General features: G+C 36.7%; 1 protein-coding gene across 1 annotated transcript in view; it reads left to right on the top strand.

The window, feature by feature from the left end:
• USH2A (usherin) overlaps window positions 1–12,274 on the top strand; it is an 838,570-nt gene that overhangs the window by 471,891 nt on the left and 354,405 nt on the right. The window contains exons 33-34 of the mRNA XM_058275221.2: window positions 361–532; window positions 6,506–6,653. Coding sequence (XP_058131204.1) covers window positions 361–532; window positions 6,506–6,653 — 320 coding nt within the window. The remainder of the gene's footprint in view (window positions 1–360; window positions 533–6,505; window positions 6,654–12,274) is intronic.

The raw sequence follows: 12,274 nt of genomic DNA, 5'->3' as shown, positions 1-12,274 counted from the left end.
CTGGATTTTTCAGGACAATTAAGTTGTTTCCGTGACTCTCACCCACTTAAGTTCTCAGAGTTTTATAAGTATTGTTCTATGGCTTAACTTCAAAATTAAATACTCACTCATAGACATTTCTGTATTATTAGCTAGTTAAAATTACAAAAAATTAGAGGGCAGGGACATTGTCATATTTTCTTTATACCACTCTGAATAGGCATTTAATAGATACTTAATTTTTCTTTATGAATCACTTTTGAGCTTTCAATGTGCTTTTTTATGGTGGCACAAATCCAAGTTCATATGTGTCCTTAAAATATCCTGCCCTTTTCAGTTTTGACTTGAATGAGTGATGATATTATATTTCTCCATTCCCAGGTGGAAACAACCAAGGAAAGTAAATGGAATTCTGGAGCGTTATTTATTATATATATCAAATCACACATGTGATTCTACAATTTGGGATGTCATCTATAACAGTACAGAACTTTTTCAGGATCACATGCTACAATACCTCCTCCCTGGTAATACACATCTCATCAAACTTGGAGTAAGTTCAATTTCCTTTTCTCTGTCACTCTATCCCCACCCTTTTCCTCCCTGCTTCTTTTCCCTTTGTCTCATCTTCTCCCTCTCACTTAAAAAAAAAGACAATTTAAGTATTGTTGTTTACTCTGAAAACTCACTTTACATCCTAAATATGAATTCTGTGATCCATCACTTAACGTTTTTATTTTATATTATGCAAAATGATAGAATAACAATTTGAGTCAGTAGATCTTCCCCAATCTAATTTGGGATTATCAAGAATTATTTCTCTTTTTTTATTATTATTTGTAGATTGTCATGATTGTTTATGGCTTTTTCTAAAATGCTTGGATTCCCAAACATTTCCCTGTGGAACATGTAGTCATTTGAAAAACAATGCACTACAAGAAAAGGTAGATCTTATATCTTTAAATGAAGGTTTTAAATAACTTCCAAATATTCTTGATGTTATTATATTCTGGCTTACAATACACTTCATCTCAAAAGAAAAGTCACTTGATAAAAAGATCAGAATCAACATAGTTTAGAAGTTTCTTTAGATAGACAATAGCATTTTTAAAATGCAAAATAGCACTTTTATAACAAAGGTCTTGTAAAAGACCTTGATATTATTGTGGAATTTATACTTAGTAGTTCCTTTTGTTTTTTGATGAAATATAATGCTTTTTAAGTTTAAGAGCACACCTGAAAATAACTGAATATAAACATGAGATTGTCCCTATTTGTTTTAAATACACTCTTCATTTTATAGCAATACCTATATAAGGATATTTGCTTTGATAAATGCCATAGAAAATATTCTGCTCTTGATTATGAATAAATTTACATTTATGTAGACACTGTGTATGCATTCATTTTACTTAACATGCTCTTGAATGCTCTAAATATTATACCATGAGAAAATAAGTACTTTCAACTATTGCTAACTATCTGACTTGAAACCACATAACAAGGGCAATCAGACAATGTTAAATATCCTATTCAAAACTAGCTCTGTGTGCCTAGTTGTTCAGCACAGCAGATAGGTTTAGGAAATAGCATCTCTGATATTTACAATTTTGTTATTCAAGAAGTAAGAAGTCAGGGAACGATGTGGCTCAAGCTGTTGAGTGCTTTCTTCTCACATGGGAGGTCCTGGGTTCAGTTTCTGGTACCTCCTAAAAACAAAAACAGACAAACAAAAAAAAAATGAAAACACCAACCCAAGGAAGCTGATATAGCTCAGTGGCTGAGGTGATTGAGTGCCAGTTTCCCACATACGAGGTCCCAGGTTCAATCCCCAGTCCCAGTAATCAAACAAACAAATAAAAAGAATTGACTTGACTTTCAACTTTTCAAAAGCTATTGCAGAAATCCACACCATTTTCTATACAGTGGTAATATTGATATCAAGAAAAATCTCAATGGTTTGGAAGCAATCAAAATTAAAATGAGGGAAGCAGACGTGGCTCAACTGATAGAGCATCCACCTACCATATGGAGGGTCCAGGGTTCGATCTCCAGGGCCTCCTGACCTGTGTGGTGCGCTGGCCCATGCAAGTGCTGCCACACACAAGGAGTGCTGTGCCATTCAGGGATGCCCCTGCGTAGGGGTGCCCCATGCAGAAGAAGTGCACCCCACAAGGAGAGCCACCCCACATGAAAAAGTGCAGCCTGCCCAGGAGGGGCACCGCATACATGGAGAGCTGACGCAGCAAGATGACGCAACAAAAAGGATGCAGTTTCTCAGTGCCACCAGATAACATAAGCGGATGCAGAAAATACACACAGAGAATGGACACAGAGAGCAGACAATGGGGGGAAGGGGAGAGAAATAAATAAAATGAATCTTAAAAAAAAAAATTTAAAGTGAAATTGTTGTGCACTAGGTTTTTACCAGGAGGCAAATGGCAAGAAACATAGTAGAACTTTGTTTCTTGCCATATGCTGCGCAGTCAAATCAAAATCTACCTCAATCTCCTATATTTCATAAATCTGTAATACCCTAAAAAATAAATACCACTAGACCATTTGTTTATTCACCTGAGTTTTAAGTCAGATTTTGCCACTAACTGTGTGAGCTAAGGCAAATTCACTTACCCACACTGAATTTTATTTTCTTCAAGGCTAAAAATAGGACATTTTGCTAAATGATTTTTCATGTCTCTTTGAGCCCTAAAATTTTATGATGCTAAAAAGGGGTCCCCAAACAATATTCTGAGACTCAAGCATTGATCTGTCAGCCACTGTCTATTGCATGATGTTGATGCAAGATGTCATTAAGAAGTGAAAATCCTTGCCTTAACTCTTGTTAGGGAAATAAACTTGCAACCATGATTTTCAATTTCACTATATTCCTTAAGGCAGAAAATGTATTAATATATTTCAGGAAACATTCAACTAAAATGTTTCTTACTCAACTATGTTAACAGTAAATTAAATGAACCAGAACATTTTAGGTACATCTGGTTAATTAAGGAATTATTGTATATTTCACAGTTTCAATAAAATAGCTTTCAACGTCATTAGATTAGTAGATGGAGATCAGGGTCTCAGCCAAGTAGAGGTGTTTTTATAGGTCATCTTACATGTTGGCTAAGTGCTGGAAACAAAATATATGGATAACAAAGCCCTTAAGCAGTCTTTGGAATAGAGGAAGTTGTAAGGGGTCGTCAGACCACTATGATTCACTCCAGTTCCTGGTAGGTATGTTACTTCCTGTGATTTTGTTTATATTCCTGAAGGGTAGAGACTGCGGCTTTCAAAAGTCTATCTCCAGGGTCAACTACAGTGCTAGTATAAACTACAGCTCAGTGAACAATTGTCAAATGAATGAATGAACACAAAGGCGATTTATTTCATTAAAAATCTGAAATTTAGGATATAAATTAAATAATTTGCTGGGGAATATTGGAATTGGAAAATGTGGTTCCAAAATATATGCCGTTTCCACTGACAGAAATACTGTAACATGTTGCCACATTCAACAAAAGGTCCTTCGAAGTATGGTGCTCTTAATAAAGATAGCAAGTTAGCAACTGAACAACAAGCTATTAAGACAGACAGGTGTCAATATAGACGCTGCTTGATAATTGTCATAGAGCTCTGGACAGTTGCCTCTTGGTGAATTTTAAATGCTTCATATAATTCCTGGAAAGATTCTTGGAAATGAGGGGCTTAACTTTTCAAAAGACCATTTATGGATAACATGACCTTTTTTCCTCCATGCTTTAAAATATATGACATTCTCAATATCCACATTCTCTGCTTACCTGAAAACAAACCACTGGAAGAAAGAATGCTAGTTTGGGATCTTCCTAATAGTCATGATTTCAAAAATAGTGGTGACACTTGAGATAGTTATGCATTTCATTATATTATTGAATTGAGTCTCCTGTTTGGTCAGAAAGTACCATTTCTGGGTAATATTATGACTATGAATTTTTTTAATGGTCCTAATTTATAAAAGCTACAGGAGATGGGTTAAAGTACCTTATTTTAATGGCTCAGAGACTTTTAAAGACCTTGTTCTTGCATAAAGCTATCTTTATAATTAATCCCACTATTTTATTTAGGTTTTTCAACCAGAAATTTTTAATCAGCATACAGCTGCATTGACTGCAGTTGCCTCTGGTTTTGAGAGGTCAAACAAGATAAGTATTGGCTCAATTTTATTTAGATGATATCAGAATAGACCAATCAGAAACCACTTTAGCAACTTCTAATTCCTCACTGACAAAACTAAGATATTACAGTGCTCACTTAGCCACTTTAAATGTTGGCAAAAAGGATGTAAACAAAGCAAAATAAACTATTTTGCAGTTAGTTCTTAATTCTTCTCCACTTATAAGAAAACACTAACAAGCTACATGGATCCTTCAAGTGGTTCTTTGTCAAGTTATAGTTTATGTATCTTAGATGACATTGCCCAAAGAATTGTCATTCCCAACCAGAGGGCATCTTCCTTTACCCCACAAGCCATCATAAAATTCTCAAAACAAAGCAAATTTTAATTCTCATTCTGTTTACAAAAATAGGTCATTTTATATCATATAGTATCTTTGAGGACAATTAGCCAGGGAAATTTCTTAGGAAATGAATGAGCAAAAAACAAATGGTAAATAGACCATCAGAATTCAATCCCAGTGTGTTATGAGATTAACAACAAGATGCTACAAGGGAAAAAAATATGCAAAATGCAAGCTGCCAGATTTTATCTCTCTCTGAACACTAGAAAGAATATTCATTTAACCATTTTTCCTTTGATAATTTAGCTCTCCTGTATGACCTCTTTTCCTGTCATGTTTTTTAGTGAACTCAGGATATTTGAAATTAAAAACATTTTTTTTTTCTATTTTAATCATCAGGTAGTTATTTCTTTGGCTACCAGAGGACATGTCCTAGAGCTTTAAGTCAGTCTGGCCACATTCGCTATTGATTCCTCTTTATTTGCAAAGGTTCCATTCTCAGGAGGAGTATGGTTTATCTCTTTCATATATATGCACATGCAAGAGCCAAGAATTAGAGGAAACCCACAGAGGTTAATTAGGTCCCCAAACTTAATGCAATTTAATGCCCAGGTCACAATTTAACCCATCTCAAACCTTCTGAAGCCGATGGATGAGCAATTGTCCTAAAGATGTGCTAGGGCTGTAGTCTCAAAATAGGAAATGAGATTGATCTCCTTGTTTATTGACCACATATTCTGTTATTTATACTTATATTGAAGAATTTGCAGGTATTTGCAACAACTTTGCAAAATAGTACAGTATGTGGGTACAAGAAAACATCTTTAAAAACCATCCAGGCTTCTCCTGTCTCTAGGAAAAAGAAACGTTACTGATTTTGGTATCAGAAGGTCAATCTTGCAATATCAAACTGAAAAGTTGTGGCCTATTGCAGAGAAATAAAGAGGTGTTTGAGATTTTATATTATTATCTATCTTCCATGAAAATGGACTGTATGCTTTTTACATTGTTCTATTATTTTCCTTTGTTTTCTTGACTTTGGTAATATTTAGTTCTTTTTGAAAGATTTTTTAGATTTCATCATGTAAATTAAAGTTGCAACCTAAAGAAATACTGAACAAAGCTTAAGCATATGTTTCAAATATCTTTATTATATAGGGAAGTAACTGCTAATATTTGCTAGAAAATCTAGGCTGGAAAAATCCTTATATGTGTGTTTCAATTTCCTGAAGAAATGCTTGCCAAGCAAGTTAGGTAGTGATAATATTTTCCTAATACATTTAAACATTCATTTTGGAGTATTTGCAGTTTATTTTAAAAGTGCACACAGAAGTTTTTAAAATATCTTTAACATTTCAGTTACCATTTCTGATATTAGTGATACATTACTAAGGAAGAAGGGAGTTCTGTGCTCTTTTTAAGTTTGTTAGCCATGTAGTGAAGCCCATCTCCTCTGCTACCTAAGTATAAAAAATGATTTGACCCTTTTAACCATTAAGCAGTCACTCAGCAACTGCTTTGTACAGATAGATTTACGAGAAATATTGGTTTATTCAATTTTGCATAGTGTTATACTCTAATGTATTAGTCACAGTGTTGTAAATAAAAGGCCATTATATTTTTGTCTTTTATTTCCCCTAGTAATCACTTGTTATATCCTGAAGTAGTATTCATAGTCCCTAATATCGTTGTCATGATGTGTTTGTGTGTTTAATTCATTCTGGGAACCTTTGGGCAAGGAAATTTCAGCAGGCCCTATACCTCTAGGCTCTAACTTAGGATATATTTATAATTCATACATTCTGCGTTATTTTCTAATTATCGGAGATTGCTGTTTTGTGTCCTAAAAAAGAAAACTAATTAAATATCGAACCTCAGCATTGAAACACAGTTTATATGAGGGGCTAAGGGGAACACTGTTTTAAAGAATCTGGGCTTATTATGAATTCTTGTTTCTTCACTGCTCATTTAAACCTTGGGGCCCCCAAATGACATGCATGGTGTTTTCTTTATAAATCTGCATTTAGGCTTGCACAGGGGGTGGGTGCACCGTGAGTGAAGCCAGCGAGGCCCTTGTGGACGAGAACGTTCCAGCAGGAGTGCCAGCGGCCACCGCGCACTCGCACGCACCTGACTCCTTTAACATCTCTTGGACTCGGCCCGAGTATCCGAACGGTAAGTGAACTCTTTTAGCCTCAAGTTAAAAAGATGATTAGTAAAGGTAAATTAATATTCTAAATGGCAGCTTATATGTGGTGCTTAATTTTTAATGATCATTTCAGCACATAAAATACCTGAGATAGTATCATTGTCTGTCGTTGGGAGAGTGGGGTTTTTAGGCTAACACACAATTTTGGTGGCTCAAAAGTGCTCCCTTTTGATAGTTCTTGTGTACTGCATCTTGTTGTTTCATATGCTCCAGGAGAGGTGAAGAGAACAAATGAGGAGTCCCCGAGAATGCCACTGTGAGAGTGACATTGTGTTTCAATGGCTTTCTGTTTTGGAAAGCCATCAGATCTTTCTTAGAGAAGTAGAGGTGGAAAGTTTGTGTGCATAGTGTATTTCAAAATGCTTTTGATTTAATAGATTTATCTTGAAAGAGGTCACTTGGATCCAGGTATTTTCTTTTTAAATACACTCTTCATAAAGATTTTAACACGCGGTTTTGAAACAATACCTTAATTTAAGTTGACGTTGACTGTATGGATTTCTAAGTGATCTCCACAATATTGTTGTACAGTTTAGAGAATTAAACAAGGCAGTTATAATTTTGCTCAAATGAAAGTTTACTATAAAGAATTTATAATAACTTTTTATAGAAATTGCTTTACTCATTTACTGGAAATACATTTAAGATTGATACAACCTAGTTCCATTGCTTCAAACTGAGAGAGGCTTACATGACATCAAATTGTGTTACTTTCTGTGACAAATATCAAGACAAATATCACAGAAGGTGTTTTAAGTAACTCATTACTGAAAGTTGGAATGGCCTCTTTTATTGTAGCCAAAAAGAATTATAGAATAAAATTGCAATTTTATTACTTTGTCTTATGTTTACTATGATATTAATTATTCCAGTCATCTCATTTTAATTAAATTTTTGGCAAATGCAATAGATATGTTTGAGGTAATGGAGAGAGCTCTAATAATTAGTTATTATCTCTATTGTAGTTATTCCTGCACTATTACACATTTTCTAATAAAAAATGGATGTCTATTTGATGTTTATATAAGCAGTCAAAAATCTTTTCGCACTTCTTACTTGACAAAGAAATCTGGTCCATAGGTGGCAATGAAAATATAAATGATTTATTCCATTTGGATTGTTGTTAAATACCATTACATAATCTGCAAAGTTAGAACACCTCACTTTATCCCAATTGCTAGTTTCAACTAGGATTGCAACTGCATTCAAAATGCTAGGCTGCCTAGAGAAGTACTTTCCATATTTTGAGGAATCTTTACTTATTATGTTTGTGCACCTACAAGCAGTTTTAAAATATATTCATAGAGTAAGGACAATCTGGAAAATTTGGGAGATTCATGGAGTTGCTTCCAAAGTATTCTACAGCCTTGTCTTCAATCAAAGCAGATTTTTAATAAATTTTTGTGGAGTGTAGTTGGACATTTACAAAGTAATAGTTTTGATTAAAAAACAAAATCTAAAAAAGTTCTCTCCGGTATTTCTTTATTGACTTTTCCAAAGTTTTCCAATTTTGGTTTCTATTGTCTGGTGTCTGGTGAAGGATAATCCTATTGCTAGGAAACATCTTGTTCCTCTCTTCATTTTGCAAAACCCTTTCCCCTCTTCCCCAAATACTCAGAGATTAAAGTCCAAATTCTTCACTTTGGCATTCAGGTCCCTCCCACCTTGTGACCCAACCTGACTTACAGACAGCCTTGTAACAAACTTTCTTTCTAGCCACCCCAAAATATTTATGGATTAACGTAGGGTTGAAAGAGAGTAGAGTCAAATAGGCCTCCAGTCTACCACTTGTCTCTGGAAAGCAGTAACCGTGTTGTGTTAGGAACTTTCCTAAATGCCATGAACCCCAGTTTCCTTGGTTATAAAACTGCTATGAATAACACCTACATTCTTTCCATCTTTACTTGTAGAAACCCAACTCATTTTTCAAAACAAAATGTAGGCCCCTTATTCCGTAAATTGGGATTTTTTAAAAAGATTTACTTTTTATTTATTTCTCTCCCCTTCCCCCCGCCCCCCCCCCCCCATTGTCTGTTCTCTGTGTCCATTTGCTGAGACCATTCTTGGGCAGGCTGCACTTTCTTTCGCGCTGGGCAGCTCTCCTTACGGGGCGCACTCCTTGTGCATGGGGCTCCCCTACATGGGGGACACCCCTGCGTGGCACGGCACTCCTTGCGTGCGTCAGCACTGTGCATGGGCCAGCTGCACACGGGTCAAGGAGGCCCGGGGCGGGGTGTGAACCACGGACCTCCCATGTGGTAGGCAGATGCCCTAACCACTGGGCCAAGTCCGCTTCCCTCTTCCACTCTTCTTTGCAACTAAGTTAAGCTTTTCCTCTTCTCTTGACTGTGTGGCCTGTTTCTATGCCTTCTTAATAGCACTTTCTTCATTCAGCCTGGGCTCAGAGTTATTTGGGTAAATGTCTAACACTTCCACCAGAAGATCAGGCCCTTGCGCTAAGCACTTCTCTTTCCCTTCACAGAACCTAACACAATGCTGCACTTTGTGTTGGTACCCACCAATATTTATTTCATATCATTGTTTCATGTGAAGGTTGCGTTTGCTCAGTGACATGTATATTATAGTGTCCTGGCTCTCTAAAGATTCCAACTGAGAGGATAGCACTAGGATAAAAGTCAGGTCCTGAAATATATTTGCTCCACTTTAGCTGTGGCAGGTGTAGGATTGAGTTTTCCTTTGGAGAATTTGGATCTTGCATTGGATTCAGGAATTTTTAATTTATTTTTTTGGAGTTTGCCCAGTTCAAGTTGAATGGAACCAGGTGCAGATTACAATATATGTTACCTTGGGATTGACTTTTATATCTGAATATGCTGCAGAAGTGTAATACATTTGGAGAATAGAATAGATTCATCCTTAGATTACTAAAGAAACCCTTTCAAGTGAATTAATATTGTGTTTCTCAAACACATCTGATTATTAGAACCATCTTGGAGGCACAGATCAAAGTAGTAGAATCTGGGACTCCACCGCTAATCTTCTGAATCAGAATCTTCCGCTGCTTTGTTATCACCAAAACGCTAAAGAGCATTTGGTATACCCTTCCGCTGAGGCCTCCTTCAGGACCCCTTCCGGAGACCTCCACATGTTTTTGTATTACGTGTAAACATATCCGCATTGGTTCCTCCTTATGTTCTCTCCAGCCCTCCCTGCTTCCTCCTCTCTTCCTCTCACACTGGTTAGCACCCCTGGGTTACACCGGTCGGAATCTTGTGTGGCACTCTTGACTGCCACACCCCCTCACCCTCTACTGCTCTCACCACTCAACCACCAACCGCGTGCCTCTAATGAAGACAGGTAATATTTCCTACCCAGATTATTTTAAGTGCCTCCTTATGCCCCTGCACATTCTGAATTTATTCACTTAGAATATATTTCTGACCACCTATGTGCTGCTGTCACTCTTTATATAGATGGTACTAGGATGAATTAAGCCCAATCCTTAATCTCAAGGGTCTCAGAATCCCTTGTGGATAATATTCATGTAAACAAATAATCACAAAGTAGTGGGGTGCACAAGATACTGCATCTATGGAGAAGAGACTCCCTGAGGAAACTTACTAGAATGTGTGCGTGTCATCCCGCTGCCTCTTCAGTGAGATATTTCAGTTCCAGAGAGATAACAAGCATTTCACTACAATATTCTATAACAAGTGCTGTTTACCTGGTTTCACAAACTCTAAACTCCAAAATCGTGACTCTGTCAGTCAGCTAAATGATTTAAGTACAGAACAAAGACTATTTCACTAGGACTTCACTACACATGAACTTGAGAAAAATTGAACTCACCTCTAACGAGAAATGGGTATGTTTTCAACACATACTTACATGTGCCAAAATATAAAAGTATAAATAGTTCTACTATAAAAAGCCAGTTCTTACCCATCAACAATTGAGAACATTTAGTCAGCATGGCTAAAGAAACAGGCTCTGGGCTTTTGGTAACTATTGCAGTATAAATGATCTGATCAGCGTCTACTCATTAAGGTCTGGTAATAATAATCTTTACCCAGGGTAGCTAAGATAATAGCCTCTGCCTTTCTGGTTTTGATTCTCTTTTGTCTCTTTCAGCCTGGTCCTGCTTCACAGTAACTGCTCAGCAATATTTGCTCCTTGCTTTAAGTCCTGCTTCATGTGTACAGGGAACTTTTCGAGTTTTGGTCTCTTTTGTTTAGTACTGTATCAGTAGCTTCTAGATGTGCCTGACACATAACAGGTACTCATTTTAAAAAGAAGTGTTGATTAATAGTCATGTAAAAATATAAGTGTAAAATATATATCTGTTAAACAAGAGTGAGGCCATACTAGTTGAACTATTGTGCCAGTTGCTTTTCTCATTTAACAATATGGTGGAAACATTAGAAATGACAGTGCAGAATCCTAGAATGAAACCCCAATTTATATGACCCATCTTAAAAATAATGCTACATGTATTAGTCAGCCAACGGGGTGCTGATGCAAAATACCAGAAATCACTTGGTTTTTATAAAGGGTATTTATTTGGGGTAGGAGCTTACAGATACCAGTCCACAAAGCATAAGTTACTTCCAAAGTCTATTTCCACATGTTGGAGCAAGATGGTGCTGACGTCTGCCGGGGTTCAGGCTTCCTGGGTTCCTCTCTTCCCAGGTCTTGCTTCTTCCTGGGCTCAGGGCTCCTCTCTTCCCGGGTTTGCTTCTCTTTCCTCTGTGTGCTTACATGCCGGAGCTCCAGTTTAAGACTTCAGCATCAAACTCCAGCATCAAAACTCCAGCAACAAAAAGCCTCCAACTCTGTCCTTGGCCATGCCTTTTATCTTTTTTTTTTTTTTGCCAAAGGGTGGGGACTCAATGCCCTACTTGCACAAGAGGTTTACATGATTACTTAATCATTAAATCTATGAATCCCATATAATCTAATAGGCCCAGAGGAAAAGATCAGTTTGCAAACATAATCTAGTATTTATTTTTGGAATTCATCAATAATATCAAACTGCTATACTATGTGCTATTAATTGCCTTAGTCTGCCAAGTTCAGTGTTTAAGTACTGAGTCATTATCACTTGATTTACACCAAAGGCTTTGCTTTCCTTCAAACATGTCCTGTTTAATTCTAGTTCTTGCTTCAAACACCTGCAAAAATGATGGTATGACACCCCAGCCCTGTGTTTCCCTAATCAGAGCCCTTTGAGTCTAGGTCCTTTCTGGCAGAAGTGTTTTTTTAGGCTGCAGTTTCAAGCAGGATTTTAAAACCTCTTTGGGTGCAAAGAGACACTTTTTGGTCCAAGCTGGATAAGGATCTTTATTATGTAGGACGTTGACGCTTCCTTTGTAACATCATTAGCCATCAAAGACAGGCAGCACAAAGGATTGCTGTCTAATAAATTTGTGACCTGAATTGTGTGGACTAGAATTGCATAATTAGAATTACACTTTTGAGAGCTTCCAAACTCTCATGAGCCATATTCCCTTTCAGAAGCTCAGGCATTAGAATCTTGAAATATGTTTTTTCCTCACACTTGAAGTCCACCTTGCTAAAATCAGCATGGAAATCTGACTATACCAAACTTATCCCTCCTTACCTAGCA

The sequence above is a fragment of the Dasypus novemcinctus genome, chromosome 13 (assembly GCF_030445035.2).
Source record: "Dasypus novemcinctus isolate mDasNov1 chromosome 13, mDasNov1.1.hap2, whole genome shotgun sequence".
NCBI lineage: Eukaryota > Metazoa > Chordata > Mammalia > Cingulata > Dasypodidae > Dasypus > Dasypus novemcinctus.
This window is presented reverse-complemented; position numbering and strand designations above follow the sequence as displayed.